This window comes from Panthera onca, chromosome A1, assembly GCF_046562875.1.
Source record: "Panthera onca isolate mPanOnc1 chromosome A1, mPanOnc1 haplotype 2, whole genome shotgun sequence".
Taxonomy (NCBI): Eukaryota; Metazoa; Chordata; class Mammalia; order Carnivora; family Felidae; genus Panthera; species Panthera onca.
In genome coordinates this window covers 177,097,086-177,115,172 of record NC_138339.1, presented here as the reverse complement: position 1 = coordinate 177,115,172, position 18,087 = coordinate 177,097,086, and the positions used below count along the sequence as shown (strand labels likewise).

The 18,087-nt window shown below is 38.6% G+C and overlaps 1 protein-coding gene across 3 annotated transcripts in view; it reads left to right on the top strand.

Moving 5' to 3' along the window:
* The window catches only part of GPC5 (glypican 5), a 1,417,426-nt gene that overhangs the window by 256,109 nt on the left and 1,143,230 nt on the right, over positions 1 to 18,087 (top strand). For all 3 annotated transcript variants that reach the window (XM_060636856.3, XM_060636857.2, XM_060636858.2), the window contains exon 3: positions 17,090 to 17,784. In XM_060636856.3, the coding sequence (XP_060492839.2) occupies positions 17,090 to 17,784 (695 nt within the window). The remainder of the gene's footprint in view (positions 1 to 17,089; positions 17,785 to 18,087) is intronic.

Here is an 18,087-nt window from a genome sequence, read left to right as displayed (position 1 = left end):
ATAAACTTGGAAAGTTCCTAATACATACAGAAAAGATTAACTGTGTCAGCATTGAGGAAATGTGCATAATGTGTCCATCAACATTTTTCAAATGTTAATGTAGTGACAAAATCATGCATGGGTAATAGAGCCATTCCTAGTGAAACATAAACCAATGGGGCTTTGCAACTGACAATGAAGAAAAATTACTTGTCAAGTTTTGGTGTAATAGCAAAGAAGAATATTAACAATTATGTGAAAAGATGTTTAAATATACCTTCTTTTGCCAACTGCATATCTTTGGGAGGCTGGATTTTTTTTTCCTGTGTGTGTTGACAGAGACAACATATTGTAATAAATTAAATCCAGAATCAGATATGAAAATCTAGCTGTCTTTGATTAAGCCAGATATTAATGAAATTTATAATAATGTAAAATCATGCCAATTTTCACACTATTTATTTTAGAAAATAGTTGTTTTTCACAAAGTGTGTAATCTATTCTAACGTAATAAATTTGTTGTGGTTATGTTTTAACTGGACTGAATAAAATTTTTAAATAGTTACTAGTTTTTATTTTAAAATAATATATATCTATAAATGTAACCCTCCAAGACAAAAGCTCTACAGGTTAGTCAATAACTTTTCAGAATGTAAAGGATCCTGAGACCAAAAACTTTGGGAATCAATGAGTAATATATGTAAATTTGGGGGTCATTGGCTTGGAGGCTTCATTTGATATTGTAGAAGTGGTATTGTATTTTGAGTAAGATAATATGGAACAAAAACTGGGGCTTCAAAAAAGAAAAGTGGCCTAGGATTTACAGGAATGAGTGAAAGAAGAAAAAAGTCATCCATAGAGGATGTAAGGGAATCAATGCCATCAGTTTTAGGGGCTGAAGTATGCAGGAGAGTGTGAGCCTTGGAAGGAAGCCACTGCATTTGGTTAGGGTAGAGGTCTATAAAGACCTTGAGCCATTTCAGTGGACCAGTACAACCTTTAATTTGAACCATTCAGTTATCTCTCTCTGCCCACCTGAATCTTCCTCTATTCCCTGATGGAATTTGCAGACCATCACCAGCAAAAATCCCTCTATCCTCACCCTTTATCTCTGAGTGGAACTTGACATTCTTGTTCTAACTAAACCTTAGTACATCTTCCCTTCAATCTCTTCAAATACAGATTGTGGTTTTGGTGAGTTGGAGGTGAAGGGCAAGAGTGTTTATTTTCTTCTCCACGTGTACTTGATAATAAAGATCTTACATGGTACGCTTTTTCCCACAGAGATTAGGATGAATTTTCCAGTTAATAATTATAAATATTGGAAAATCCTCAGCTGTTCGGACTCCAACAAAACATGTGTAGAGTTTCTCTTCATTTTTTTGTGCTATGGTAATAATATTTATTAATTTCCCAAAAAAGAATAATTATAATCGTTAATTTGGATTATACCACATGTAATGGCCCAATGTACTAAATTAACAGTGGAATGTCCGCATTTAATTGGATATGTAAAGTTTTGTTTTATTTTTGGATGAAATATATACAAAACGGCCCCTTTTCAACTTATTTAAACAGACTTTCAGCCTTTTTAAAGAGACCACCTATTCTAATAGTTTAGAACCTAGACTCTGGAGCCAGATAACTTGCATTTAGATTTAGGCTTCTCCACTTTGTATGTTAATACAGAAAATCACTTACTTGAGCAAACTATAGGAAATCACTTACATTTTCAGTGCTTAAGCTTGATTACATTTAAGATGGGAATGTTAATAAGAATTTTTAAATTATTTTAAATAATACTATTATTATATTCAGCATATAATAATATGTACCAGACTCAGTACCTGCTAGTATTCCATACTGTCATTTATCAGCCTCCTGACATTTATTATAACCTTAGATGTTTATCATTATTTGTTATTACAGTGAGATTACCCACACCATGAATGTGAATTAATTTACCAGCAGAATTTAATAAAGTATCTAGCTTATGGCAAGTACATGGCAGAAGTAAGAGATTATTAGTATTAGTATTCTTTGATGTATTTTGAGCACTTTCCACCTGCAGGTACAGGGACAGTGTGTGTATGTACAAATTCATTTAATTATCACAGCCACTACAGAAGATAGAAAGTATTCTACCTGTTTTCTGATGAGAATAAACATGGTATGGGGAAGTTAGAAAATTTATAGTCACATAAATAACATTTCACTGGAGTGGATTTAAACCTAATCGTATCAGGATATATTGAGGCTTCCAATGAGCCAAGGGTTGAGAGATATAAAGATGAACAGGACATGATCCGTGTCTCAGACGACCTCTGATTCCTCAGGAAAGGGAGTAAGTTACAAGCATTCTTAAAATATCTTTCTAGTGCAGGATGTAAATGTAGGGGGAAAGATCACTGGGCATCATCCTGTACTTTATTTCATGTGATTTCACAGATATTCTGTCCCACTGTCCGAACAGACACTATGATATCTATTTTATTAAAGATAAAATTGATGTTTGGGGAAGTTAAATGGCTCATATGATTTGTTTATGGAAGAGACTACACTAGAACCTTTGTCTCCTGAGTTTCCAAGTCAAAGAGTAGATATTTTTTGTGTTCTGTGATCAGTATTGCAGTAGGATGAATATTGGCCTCTGGAGGTATCAGGGACTGATCCCTGCATCTGTAAATGTTACTTATATGGAAATAGAGGTCTTTGCAGATGTGATTAAATTAATGATCCTGAGGTTGGGAGATTATCCTAGATTATCTGGCTGAACCTTAAAACTCCCATATGTATCCTTTTTTTTTAATATGAAATTTATTGTCAAATTGGTTTCCATACAACACCCAGTGCTCATCCCAAAAGGTGCCCTCCTCAATACCCATCACCCACCCTCCCCTCCTTCCCACCCCCCATCAACCCTCAGTTTGTTCTCAGTTTTTAAGAGTCTCTTATGCTTTGGCTCTTTTCCACTCTAACCTCGTTTTTTTTTCTTCCCCTCCCCCATAGACTTCTGTTAAGTTTCTCAGGATCCACATAAGAGTGAAAACATATATTATCTGTCTTTCTCTGTATGGCTTATTTCACTTAACATAACACTTTCCAGTTCCATCCACGTTTCTACAAAGGGCCATATTTCATTCTTTCTCATTGCCACATAGTATTCCATTGTGTATATAAACCACAATTTCTTTATCCATTCATCAGTTGATGGACATTTAGGCTCTTTCCATAATTTGGCTATTGTTGAAAGTGCTGCTGTAAACATTGGGTTGCGAGTGCCCCTAGCATCAGCACTCCTGTATCCCTTGGGTAAATTCCTAGCAGTGCTATTGCTGGGTCATAGGGTAGGTCTATTTTTAATTTTTTGAGGAACCTCCACACTGTTTTCCAGAGCAGCTGCACCAGTTTGCATTCCCACCAACAGTGCAAGAGGGTTCCCGTTTCTCCACATCCTCTCCAGCATCTATAGTCTCCTGATTTGTTCATTTTGGCCACTCTGACTGGCGTGAGGTGATGTCTGAGTGTGGTTTTGATTTGTATTTCCCTGATGAGGAGCGACGTTGAGCATCTTTTCATGTGCCTGTTGGCCATCCGGATGTCTTCTTTAGAGAAGTGTCTATTCATGTTTTCTGCCCATTTCTTCACTGGGTTATTTGTTTTTCGGGTGTGGAGTTTGGTGAGCTCTTTATAGATTTTGGATACTGGCCCTTTGTCCGATATGTCATTTGCAAATATCTTTTCCCATTCCCTCAGTTGCCTTTTAGTTTTGTTGATTGTTTCCTTTGCTGTGCAGAGCATTTTTTTATTCATGAGGTCCCAGTAGTTCATTTTTGCTTTTAATTCCCTTGCCCTTGGGGATGTGTCAAGTAAGAAATTGCTGCGACTGAAGTCAAAGAGGTCTTTTCCTGCTTTCTCCTCTAGTGTTTTGATGGTTTCATGTCTAACATTCAGGTCCTTTATCCATTTTGAGTTTGTTTTTGTGAATAGTGTGAGAAAGTGGTCTAGTTTCATTCTTCTGCACGTTGCTATCCAGTTGTCCCAGCACCATTTGTTAAAGAGACTGTCTTTTTTCCATTGGATATTCTTTCCTGCTTTGTCAAAGATTAGTTGGCCATACATTTGTGGGTCTAGTTCTGGGGTTTCTATTCTATTCCATTGGTCTATGTGTCTGTTTTTGTGCCAATACCATGCTGTCTTGATGATTACAGCTTTGTAGTAGAGGCTAAAGTCTGGGATTGTGATGCCTCCTGCTTTGGTCTTCTTCAAAATTACTTTGGCTATTTGGGGCCTTTTGTGGTTCCATATGAATTTTAGGATTGCTTGTTCTAGTTTCGGGAAGAATGCTGCTGCAATTTTGATTGGGATTGCATTGAATGTGTAGATAGCTTTGGGTAGTATTGACATTTTGACAATACTTATTCTTCCAACCCATGAGCATGGAATGTTTTTCCATTTCTTTATATCTTCTTCAATTTCCTTCATAAGCTTTCTATAGTTTTCAGTATACAGATCTTTTACATCTTTGGTTAGGTTTATTCCTAGGTATTTTATGCCTCTTGGTGCAATTGTGAATGGGATCAGTTTCTTTATTTGTCTTTCTGTTGCTTCATTATTAGTGTATAAGAATGCAACTGATTTTTGTACATTAATTTTGTATCCTGCGACTTTGCTGAATTCATGTATCAGTTCTAGCAGACTTTTGGTAGAGTCTGTCGGATTTTCCATGTATAATATCATGTCATCTGCAAAAAGTGACAGCTTAACTTCATCTTTGCCAATTTTGATGCCTTTGATTTCCTTTTGTTGTCTGATTGCTGATGCTAGAACTTCCAACACTATGTTAAACAACAACGATGAGAGTGGACATCGCTGTCATGTTCCTGATCTCAGGGGAAAGCTCTCAGTTTTTCCCCATTGAGGATGATATTAGCTGTGGGCTTTTCATAAATGGCTTTTATGATGTTTAAGTATGTTCCTTCTTTCCCGAGTTTCTCGAGGGCTTTTATTAAGAAAGGATGGTGGGGGCGCCTGGGTGGCGCAGTCGGTTAAGCGTCCGACTTCAGCCAGGTCACGATCTCGCGGTCTGTGAGTTCGAGCCCCGCGTCAGGCTCTGGGCTGATGGCTCGGAGCCTGGAGCCTGTTTCCGATTCTGTGTCTCCCTCTCTCTCTGCCCCTCCCCCGTTCATACTCTGTCTCTCTCTGTCCCAAAAATAAATAAAAAACGTTGAAAAAAAAATTAAAAAAAAAAAGAAAGGATGGTGAATTTTGTCAAATGCTTTTTCTGCATCGATTGAGAGAATCATATGGTTCTTATCTTTTCTTTTATTAATGTGATGTATCCCATTGATTGATTTGCAAATGTTGAACCAGCCCTGCATCCTAGGAATAAATCCCACTTGATCATGGTGAATAATTCTTTTTATATGCTGTTGAATTCAATTTGCTAGTATCTTGTTGAGAATTTTTGCATCCATATTCATCAGGGATATTGGCCTGTAGTTCTCTTTTTTTACTGGGTCTCTGTCTGGTTTAGGAATCAAAGTAATGCTGGCTTCATAGAATGAGTCTGGAAGTTTTCCTTCCCTTTCTATTTTTTGGAATAGCTTGAGAAAGATAGGTATTATTTCTGCTTTAAATGTCTGGTAGAATTCCCCTGGGAAGCCATCTGGTCCTGGACTCTTATTTGTTGGGAGATTTTTGATAACTGATTCAATTTCTTCGCTGGTTATGGGTCTGTTCAAGCTTTCTATTTCTTCCTGTTTGAGTTTTGGGAGCGTGTGGGTGTTTTGGAATTTGTCCATTGCTTCCAGGTTGTCCAGTTTGTTGGCATATAATTTTTCATAGTATTCCCTGGTAATTGCTTGTATTTCTGAGGGATTGGTTGTAATCATTCCATTTTCATTCATGATTTTATCTATTTGGGTCCTCTCCCTTTTCTTTTTGAGAAGCCTGGCAAGAGGTTTATCAATTTTGTTTATTTTTTCAAAAAATCAACTCTTGGTTTCATTGACCTGCTCTACAGTGTTTTTAGATTCTATTTTGTTTATTTCTGCTCTAATCTATATTATTTCTCTTCTTCTTCTGGGTTTGGGGTGTCTTTGCTGTTCTGCTTCTATTTCCTTTAGGTGTGCTGTTAGATTTTGTATTTGGGATTTTTCTTGTTTCTTGAGATAGGCCTGGACTGCAATGTATTTTCTTCTCAGGACTGCCTTTGCTGCATCCCAAAGCATTTGGATTGTTGTATTTTCATTTTCATTTGTTTCCATATATTTTTTAATTTCTTCTCTAATTGCCTGGTTGACCCATTCATTCTTTAGTAGGATGGTCTTTAACCTCCATGCTTTTGGAGGTTTTCCAGACTTTTTCCTGTGGTTGATTTCAAGCTTCATAGCATTGTGGTCTGAAAGTATGCATGGTATGATTTCAATTCGTGTATACTTATGAAGGGCTGTTTTGTGACCCAGTATGTGATCTATCTTGGAGAATGTTCCATGTGCACTCGAGAAGAAAGTATATTCTGTTGCTTTGGGATGCAGAGTTCTAAATATATCTGTCAAGTCCATCTGATCCAATGTATAATTCAGGGCCCTTGTTTCTTTATTGGTCTTGTGTCTAGATGATCTATCCATTGTTGTCAGTGGCGTATTAAAGTCCCCTGCAATTACCACATTCTTATCAATAAGGTTGCTTATGTTTGTGATTAATTGTTTTATCTATTTGGGGGCTTCCGTATTCGGCGCATAGACATTTATAATTGTTAGCTCTTCCTGATGGATAGACCCTATAATTATTATATAATGCCCTTCTTCATCTCTTGTTACAGCCTTTAATTTAAAGTCTAGTTTGTCTGATGTAAGTATGGCTACTCCAGCTTTCTTTTGACTTCCAGTAACATGATAGATAGTTCTCCATCCCCTCACTTTCAATCTGAAGGTGTCCTCAGGTGTAAAATGAGTCTCTTGTAGACAGCAAATAGATGGTTCTTATTTTTTTATCCATTCTGATACCCTATGTCTTTTGGTTGGACCATTTAGTCCATTTACATTTGGTGTTATTATAGAAAGATATGGGTTTAGAGTCATTGTGATGTCTGTAGGTTTCATGCTTGTAGTGATGTCTCACAGGATCCCCCTTAGGATCTCTTGTAGGGCTAGTTTAGTGGTGATGAATTCCTTCAGTTTTTGTTTGTTTTGGAAGACCTTTATCTCTTCTTGTATTCTAAATGACAGACTTGCTGGATAAAGGATTCTTGGCTGCATATTTTTTCTGTTCATCACATAGAAGATTTCCTGCCATTCCTTTCTGGCCTGACAAGTTTCAGTTTATAAATCTGTCACTAGTCTTATTGGTCTCCCTTTATATGTTAGAGCATCTTTATCCCTATCTGCTTTCAGAATTTTCTCTTTATCCTTGTATTTTGCCAGTTTGACTATGATAATGTGCAGAAGATTGATTCAAGTTACGTCTAAAGGATTGGATTTCAATGCCTGTTCCCTTCCCCAGATCAGGGAAGTTCTCAGCTATGATTTCTTCAAGTATGCCTTCAGCACCTTTCCCTCTCTCTTCCTCCTCTGGAATCCCAATTATGCATGTGTTAGTATGTTTAATTGTGTCACTTAGTTCTCTAATTCTCCCCTCATACTCCTGGATTTTTTTATCTCTCTTTTTCTCAGCTTCCTCTTTTTCCATAATTTTATCTTCTAATTCACCTATTCTCTCCTCCGCCTCTTCAGTCCGAGCTGTGGTCACCTCCATTTTATTTTGCAGCTCATATATAGCATTTTTTAGCTCCTCCTGACTGTTTCTTAGTCCCTTGATCTCTGTAGTAATAGATTCTCTGCTATCCTCTATGCTTTTTTCAAGCCCAGCGATTAATTTTATGACTATTATATTAAATTTATTTTCTGTTACATTGCTTAAATTGTTTTTGATCAGTTCGTTAGTTGTTGCTACTTCCTGGAGTTTCTTTTGAGGGGAATTCTTCCGTTTGGTCATTTTGGATAGTCCCTGGAGTGGTGCGGAACTGCAGGGCTCTTCCTCTGTGCTGTCTGGAGTAACTTGCATTGGTGGCTGGGGCCACAGTCAGACCTGATGTCTGCCCCAGCCCACCGCTGGGGCCACAGTCAGCCTGGTGTGTACCTTATCTTCCCCTCTCCCAGGGGCAGGACTCACTGTGGAGTGGTGTGGCCTCTGTCTGGGCTACTTGCACACTGCCAGGCTTGTGGTGTTGCTCTGAAGGGATCTGGTGTATTAGCTGGGGTGGATCCACAAGGTGCACAGGGGTGGGAGGGGCAGGCTCAGCTTGCTTTGCCTTCGGTGGTCTGGTTGGGGGGGGGTGTGGCACTGGGAGGGAGGCAGACCCGTCGGTGGGATGGACCCACAGAAGCACAGCGTTGGGTGTTTGCGATGTGCAAGCAAGTTCCGTGAGGGGAACTGGTTCCCTTTGGGACTTTGGCTGGGGGATGGGCGAGGGAGATGGCGCTGGCGAGCACCTTTGTTCCCCGCCAAGCTGAGCTCTGTCCTCTGGGACTCAACAACTCTCCCTCTTGTTGTTCTCTCGCCCTCCCACTCTCGGAGCAGAGCTGTTGACTTATAGCATTCCAGATGTTAAGTCCTGCTGGCTGTCAGAACACACTCTGTCCAGCCCCTCAGCTTTGCAAGCCAGACTCAGGGGCTCTGCCTTGCCGGGTGGGCTGGCTGCCCCTCCACCGCCCCGGCTCCCTCCCGCCAGTCCGTGTAGTGCGCACCGCCTCTCCGCCCTTCCTACCCTTTTCCGTAGGCCTCTCGTCTACGCTTGGCTCCAGAGAGTCCGTTCTGCTAGTCTTCTGGCAGTTTTCTGGGTTATTTAGGCAGATGTGGGGAGAGTCTAAGTGGTCAGCAGGACGCGGTGAGCCCAGTGTCCTCCTACACAGCCATCTTGCTCTAAGCAATCTCCCATATGTATCCTTAAAAGAGGGAGACAGAGAGAGATTTGCTACACACATACAAAAGACAGTGTGACTACGAGGCAGAGATTGATTGGATTTACACACCCACAAGCCAAAAAATTATAGGAGCCATAAGAAGCTGGAAGAGGGAAGGAGTAGATTCTCTCCTAGAGCTTTTGGAGGGAACTCAGCCTGGCCTGTCATCGTTTCAGCCTGATGGTTCTGATTTTGGCATCTGTCACAGTGAGAGAATAGATTTCAACTGTTTCAAGCCACTAACTTTGTGGTGATTTGCTTCAACAGTAATAGGAAACTACTAAAAGCATCTTCTGTGGTTGGGGGAAGTGTGCTCCTTGATCCACATTGTTGCTCCCTTCTCCTCAAGAAAAGCCCCTTGGACATGCCTGCCAGAAGACTCACTACACACTAGTATTCCAGACTGTCATTCATCAAACTTTTGGTTATCTTCCCTTATCAACTCAAGATTTTATTGCCTGGCACACTCACTTTCTCTTCACTTCTCTTGTTATCATCCTTGGCAGGTTTAACATCCACTGTCTAGCCAGTGTTCTTGTATCCACATGTGCCCTACATTAGATTCTTTTGCTTATTCAAAGAATTACCTCCAACAATTCCTATCCCCCTGCTCAGTCATTGAAATATTTATTTGTTGATCAAATGGCTCCTGTCAGCATATGAACATCCAGTAAATTCTCCCTCCTCATAAAACAAATAGCTTTGACCTCTTGTTTCCGTCCTGTGCCTGCCTTGGTTCTCTACTTCCATTATAGCAAGCATTTTCAAGACAGTTATCTATATATTGCCTCAATTCCTTTTCTCCTTTTTGCTCTCCTTCTGCTGAGGCAGCTCTTGTCAAGGTCAGTAAGAGCCTCTCTCTTGTTAGTTCCCATGGTCAGTTGTTATTCATCATCTCTGTTGATCTCTTAATAGCATTTGACATGATAGATTAATTCCTTCTACTTGAATCATTTTCTTCTCTTGGTTTCTGGCACACTCCACTTTTCTGATTTTCCTTTTATTTCACTGGTTTTTTTATTCTCATTCTTCTTGCTGGCTCCTCTTACTTTCCTGCATCTCTGCACTCTTTTCCTATCTTTTTGCTTTAGGTTATTTCATCCAGTACCATGGTTTTATTCCCCATGCCCATCAATCTCCAGTCTATATCACCAAGCTCAACTTTACTCCTGAGACAGAAATTAGTTTATCTAACTCTATACTGATAAAAGTTTATTTGGACTTCTAATTGGCATTTGAATCTTAACGTGTCCAAAATGCAACTTTTAATTTCCAGCTCCCACCACACACAAATATGGTGCCTCCATAGACTTGCCTATCTCAGTAAATGGCACCTGTGTGGATTCAGCAGCTGAGGCTGAGGCATCAGAGGTATGTATCAGCGATCCTACATTTACCCATTTTCTCTGCACCTCCCTCCATACAACAGCAAGACCCTTTGGATATAATTTAATACATGTGGCCAGTGTGATCACTTTTTGTAAATTATTTCACTACCATCACAGCCCAGTCCACCAATGTCTACCATAGCTTATTAACTGGACTCCTGTTTTCTCTCTTGTCCTTGTCCCAACAGTCCATTCTCCACACAGCAGCCACTGTGATCCTTTAACATACAAACCACATCATGCTCTTCATGTTTTATATTCCCCAGTAGTTTCTCATTCCACAATAAAATCCAAATCCTTTACGATGGTCTGTGAGGCTGTTCTGATTTCTCTGACCTTTCATCCCTTCTCTCACTCACTGGTCTACAATCACATTGACTTTCCTCCTTTTTGCCAGTCAACAAGCTTCTTCACACCTCAGGTCGTTGCATTCTAGTTCCTGTGAACCCGCTAACCACACCCCATCTGCTCATGGCTGGTTTATTTACATCACTGAGGCGTCTACTCAAGTGTTCCTCATTGGAGGCTTTCCTACTCACCTTATCTCAAATGGCCAATCCAGAGAAAATGAATTTGCCCAAACCAATTTACTAAAACATTTTTTTAATGTGCCAAATGACCGAGTATTACAGTTTTATACAACAATCCTGTATTTGTAGACTATGTTTCTGGGTTTGTTTTAAAGATTATTAGATTTGACTTAAAGTCTTCATCCTATAACAACTTATGAAACAATCTACAGTGAGTTGTTTGACATTGATTTTAACTGTTACGTAAAGTGTTTAATTGAGCTTAAATTCTTGCTAAAATCATAAATTGATTTTCAAACATAAATGATTTTAAAATGATACTAGTAATAAATGTGAAGCACCATGATAACCAAATTAGTGGGGAGGGAAATGAGGGAGAAAAGTTGAGAAAGCATTTTTCCATGCAGTGCTTGTCTGAGGAAACCAGATTAATTACTGATATGTTAATTTTTGGTGATACAGATCAATATTCTATTTACTATTTATTTGTATAGCTGACTAATTTCTGAAGAATGATATTATAAATCATACCGCATAACATTTAAAAATGTCATTAAATTAATATTGTAGAAAGCTTTTATTACACATTTTATTTTATGGAAAAGTGGAGGAAATATGCAAATATCAAAGGGATGAATTCAGTATAAACAATTCCAGACTGGAGAAATTGGTAAGACCATATTAAAATTATTGGAAGGCATTTTGTTAAAAAAAAAGGCAGAAGGAGTTACAGTTCATTGTAATGTGTATGTGATAAAAACTGGTTGAGAAATTGCTCTTAAAATGATCACTACCTATCTACTCATATACCTACAATTCATTTCAGAGGAAAAGATAGTTTTTGGCACAGACTACCTCTGAAGTTTCAGGGTAGTAAGGAATTATCTATGATAGTAACAAAACTTGTGACTTGAGAACTGTAATGCACAAATATGTAAATTTGCTCTGAGAATTTCTCTTTGACCCAGGTACATATTGTAAAATCGTCTGATTATCCACAGTTGATATGATTTAATCTTTCTTCATCTATTTCATTGCTATGTTTGAGAATATCTGGGGTCTTAAATTGTAATAGACACTTCAGACTTTGTATCTTAAAATGTTCATGTATCAAAAATAAAATAATAAAAATATGAAAAGGGTCATAAAATGTCTGTTCATGTCATGCAGGGGAGGTTAGTATAACAGTAATTTCGCGATCATTACATTTTGAAATCCTCTTTATCATTAAAGCAATAAAAGCCCTATAAATATTGTTTCTTCCATTGTAAAAATCTACCTGCATATAAGTCTTCACTGATTTTGCAATTTGTCAAGTTTAATTTTAAATCGATATCACCTTGTTTTATCTCCACTAGTTGTATTTAAGTTTAAACCCTTGGTTTAAGTGTCAGTAATCATTTGTATGTACTATAAAATGTCTCTAAAGGGTATGTGGGCTGAAGAAAGTTGATGTAAGTTTCTTCTCATAGGTGTTTTGTTATTAAATTTTCACAGAATGTTAATGTTGAAAATTGAAGTGGATTCACATAAACTTCATGTATTCCAACTTCACTTTCTACTTAATGAGATGATGCATAAATTAATTCTCTCATAAAGCCGGGAGAAATTACATTTTTTATTCAATCACTAATTAGATTGCATTTTCTTATTGAACCTACCACACTTAGGCATGGAAAGGAAAGCTGGAAGTTTTATGCCTTGGTAGACTTGATGTGATACCACTGAGAGGAAGAGCTTATTGAAATTCTCAATGAAAAACAACAAAAAGATTTTTTTTTTCTAGTCTGTTTCCTAAATTCCTTAAGGAAGGCCTAGCAAATGTTTAATTATTTTCAACATGTGTTATAATTTTTGGCATATCAAAAGAAAACTGTTATTTGTATAGTTTAGGTGAGGGCTATGTTTTACTTATTAAAACTTTGTAATGAAAGGAACTGTATAGTTTCCCTTTAATAATGAAGTAGAGATGATGAATTATTTAGCACCTAACCTCCCTTGGATTTGTAAACACCGATTTTATATGTGGATTATTATTTTGCAGAACCACAAAATATTTGGGTTATTTGACAATTCTTTTGACAAGTTTAAATTCTTGTTAAAATCATAATACCGATTCCATAAAATGGAAACACTCAACTCTATGATAAACACAGTAAGACAACAAAGTGATGGGTTTGTAAATTCAGAGTTAATACAAACAACTAATTTTCATAAATTCAACTTCTGATTTTACCAACTTTTTAAAAAAAAGATTAACACAGTCATCCAGTGGATTGGCTTCTAGATTATTCAGTTTCTGATATAATTGTTTATATATTAACATTTTATATTAGGATAAAAAACTCACAAAAGTATGTTTATCCCTAATTCAAATGTATACAGAACAATTGTTTACATTTTCATCATTGATTGGATTTAAAAAATATTTAGGATCACAAATGTATACATTGAAAAATACTAACATATGGGGACACCTGGGTGGCTCAGTCAGTTAAGCATCAAACTCTTGATCTTGGCTCAGATCACAGTCTCATGGTTCTTCGGATAGAGCCGTGCTTTGGGCTCTGCACTGCCAGTGCAGGGTCTCTTTGGGGTTTTCTCTTTCTCGGTCTCTCTGCCCACCCCCCACCCCCACCCCCCCGCTGGCTCTCTCTTTCTCAAAATAAATAAATAAACTTAAAAAAAATACTAACACATGTTTAGGGTTCAGCTAACTGGAATGTGTCAATATGAGATTTAACACAGATTGAAAGTAAAATCTTTAATTGTGATGAGTTAGTAGCATACCAAAAAAATATTACAGGGGCGCCTGGGTGGCTCAGTCGGTTGAGCGTCCGACTTTGGCTCAGGTCATGATCTCACAGTCCGTGAGTTTGAGCCCTGCATCGGGCTCTGTGCTGACAGCTCAGAGCCTGGAGCCTGCCTCAGATTCTGTGTCTCCCTCTCTCTCTGCCCCTTCCCTGCTCATGCTCTCTCTCTGTCTCAAAAATAAATAAAACATTTAAAAAATATTACAGAATAAGTTCATTTAAAAAAGCTATTTTGTGTTTAGATATTCAGGAAATAATCAGAATGTTGATATTTGAGCACATGTCTTCTCTTATTCAAAGATCAGCAAAAACAATACGTAGTTATGAAAACTAAAATTTTAATTTTTACAACATAAAGTTTTAAAATGTTACCATGATAGGATTCCTAACATTTTAATACATTCCATTATATTTTGTTTTAAAAATCCAGATCAGGGGTGCCTGGTTGGCTCAGTCAATTAAACCTCTGACTTTGGCCCAGGTCATGATCTCATGATTCATGAGCTCGAGCCCCACATTGGGCTCTGTGCTGTCAGGTCAGAGTCTGGAGCCTGCTTTGGATTTTGTGTCTCCCTCTCTCTCTACCTGTCCCCCACTCGCAGTCTGTCTGTCTCTCTCTCAAGAATAAATAAACATTAAAAAAATTACAAAAAATAAAAAAATAAAAATCCAGATCAGAGAAAAACTATTCTGAAATAAAATAAAAAAAGAAACTGTAAATATTAAATATATTATTTTTAATATTGTTTTCACAGAATAAATTAATTTGCAAAACCTATTTGTTATAGCAGCTGCAAAGACAAATTTCATATACCCCTGAATCATAGTAAGTTATAGATTACTGGGGCTCAAATTTTTAAAGAAACCTTTTATTTTTTACTTTAAAAAATTGTGTGTTTGTACACCACTTAGAGTTGGCAGAAATCAGATGGAACATTTGTATTTCCTGGGGTAGCTTTCAACCTTTATTGCACTGAGAATTGTGTGGCAAGTATCAGCTGCACAAACAGGTCTATAGCATGCACCTGAGAAAAACTGGTGGAAAGTATGTAATCGTGCCTGTGGTTTTGGTCTCTTTAAATTTACACTTATCTTTAAAAAATGGCAAACATTGCTATTTAACCATTATTGGCAAATAAATTCATTTTCAATCTACCTCATAATTTTTGGCCACACATAATTTGCTGAGAGATGTGAGCCTATATTATTGAGAAAAATATAAGCTTAGCAGTTTTATTTTATTTCAGCCACAGGTTTAACTCACTTTCCACATGCACTCTTGAGGGTCTGTGAAAGCAGAGTGCAGTGGTTGACATCGCAGCTGTGGGGTGAGACTGTTTCGATGGAATGCTTGCTGAACCACTCTATCAAAGCAGAGCAAACATTTTATAGATTATCTGTGAGGGCAGTTTTTCCAAAACTGGTTAGGTTGACAGAATCATGGGGGCTGCTTGTTGAAGGGAGATTCCCAAACCCAAACGGACCTACTGGGTTGTAAACCCTAGTGCAGAGACCTGGCAATCTGTATTTTCCTCACCCAGCCTAGGTGATCAGGCGATCTCACTTGGTAAAGCAGCTAATCTCACTTGAAGCCTTCAATTGCTCACATTTTTGTTGAATACATAGTATGCAGCCTACATTCTAGAGAGCACCGGGGATGCCATGGTAACACAGGAGACCTTCTCCTTTACAGACTAAGGTCTGTAATCCTCTATGTTGCAACAGAGTGACAGCCACCTTTAAAAACTGCTGCCTTTCATGGTAGGGCACATGCTGTTTTATTTTAGTTCAGGCTGCTGTCACAGAATACCGTAGACTGGGTGCCTTATAAACCACAAACATTTATTTCTCGTAGTTTTGGAGACTAGGAAGTCCCAGATCATAGTGCTGGCAGATTCATTGTCTGGTGAGAACCTACTTCCTGGTTCGTGGATGGTCATCTTCTGTGTCCTCACATAGCAGAAGGAGCAAAGGAGCTCTCTGGAGTCTCTTTTATAGAGGCACCAATCCCATTCATGAGGGCTTCACGATTCATGAACCTAATCACCTCCTGAAAGCCTCACTTCCAAATGTCATCCACGTTGGAGATTAGATTTCAACATATTAATTTGGGGGAGGGGTGAACAAACATTCAGTCCGTAGCAGGCATCTTGATATATCCCACTAAAGTTTGAGACCCAACATTAATTGGTCTCAGAACAGAATCAGAATACATGGGGCTGTATTTTACCTCTCGGTGCTTTTCGTAAAGGTGTTTGGTTTGGTTCGTTGTTGTTTATTTGTTTTTAGGAAATGATGGCATATTCATGACACAGTTCCACTTCATTAGTGGCTCTCACTGCACTTCTGCTTTTTATTATTTCATTTTCATTCTACTGTCGTTCCATCTCCTTTTATAATATATTCAATGGTCTGATTACTGAATCATTGTGTGGTCTTTTACAACCTAATTAAAAATAACGATGAGATTGGGGTTATGGGAGATAATTTTATTGATGTATTTTACAATTAATTATGTATTGATAACAGTCCAGCATCATTATTTATTATAATTAGGCTAATTATAAAATGTAATTACTAGAATAGCCAAGGTGTTCAACTGCTGCCTAAAGCTATCATTTTGAAATATAACTCTCGCTTACCGATTACTACAACCTTCCTTAATTTGTAGATAAATTATTCTCTATTTCTGTGGAGAAATTGATTTGGGAGCGTCAGTTACTTAAGTGAGAAAATAAAATGTCCCACAGTTAAGTCTTTGGAGATCAGATGATGAGAACAACAAAACGGTGTTCAGAAGATGGTCACACGATTATTTTCGTCAACTAATAGAACTCATGACTCGCCTACTACTTAACAAGGTTTGCCAGTTAGGGCATTGTTTAATCATGAAATATTTTGCTTTCTTTTTCATTTGAACCTGGTAGGAATTCTAATGCAGTAACTAGTGTATAATCTACTAGCTTTCATTCTGGAAAAAAAAAATTGAAAAAGCGTGGAAGTACAATAGGTGGTGAATCAAGCATCTACCGTCAGTCTTTTATAAACAATGAACCCATGGTTGGAAATAATCTTCTCATCGACGCTTTTCTTCTGCCATTGGTGGGTGGTGGATGGCCATGAAATAAAGTAAGTGGGAAACCACCATATCGTAACTTCTTTTTGATTTCAACACTTTTTGATTTCTATACATTTGACTTTAGGAAATACATCTCATAAAACTTGCATGGTGTGTGTGATGCCCACTGCTGACCAACCTTTATCCTTGGAGCACTAAACTGGGTTCAGTAGGCTGAGCATTTTCCCATTTGGGTCCTTAAGTTGGTTAGGATGCTACTGTCTGGAGCAGACGGATGGACAGTTTCAGCGTGGATACTAAGCCTTTCCATGTTTTACCTCTGCTCTTGTTACAGAAACCCTCGAAAATCTCATCAGACAAGCAGAGAATTACACCAGTATCTTCTTCTGCAACAGCTACAGAAATATGGCCTTAGAGGCTACAGCTTCAGTTCAGGAGTTCTTCACTGATGTGGGGCTCTATTTGTTTGGCGCAGATGTTCATCCTGAAGAATTTGTAAACAGATTCTTTGACGGTCTTTTCCCTCTGGTCTACAATCACCTCATTAGCCCTGGTGTGACGGACAGTTCCCTGGAATACTCAGAATGCATCCGGATGGCTCGCCGGGATGTTAGTCCCTTTGGTAATATTCCCCAAAGAGTGATGGGGCAGATGGGGAGATCGCTGCTGCCTAGCCGCACATTTCTGCAGGCACTGAATCTGGGCATTGAAGTCATCAATACCACAGACCATTTACACTTCTCCAGAGAGTGCAGCAGAGCCGTCCTGAGGATGCAGTACTGCCCTCACTGCCAGGGCCTGACTCTCAGCAAGCCTTGCATGGGGTACTGCCTCAACGTCATGAGAGGCTGCTTGGCACACATGGCAGAGCTGAATCCACACTGGCATGCCTACATCCGGTCATTGGGAGAGCTGTCGGATGCCATGCATGGAACATACGACATTGAACATGTGCTCCTGAACTTCCACTTGCTTGTTAATGATGCCGTGATGCAGGCTCACCTCGATGCACAAAAGTTATCGGAGCAGGTAAGCAGCCACTCCACACTCCCTGACTGATTTCTTAGAACTCAAGGGTTGACCATATACATAAAATTAAGTGACTATAAGCACATTATTATGTACTTTAAAATTATGGCAACTTGGGGCGCCTGGGTGGCTCAGTCAGTGAGCGTCTGACTTTGGCTCAGGTCATGATCTCACAGCTTGTGAGTTCGAGCCCCATGTCAGGCTCTGTGCTGACAGCTCGGAGCCTGGAGCCTGCTTTGGATTCTGTGCCTCCCTCTCTCTCTGCCCCAACCCATTCACATTCTGTCTCTGTCTCTCTCAAAA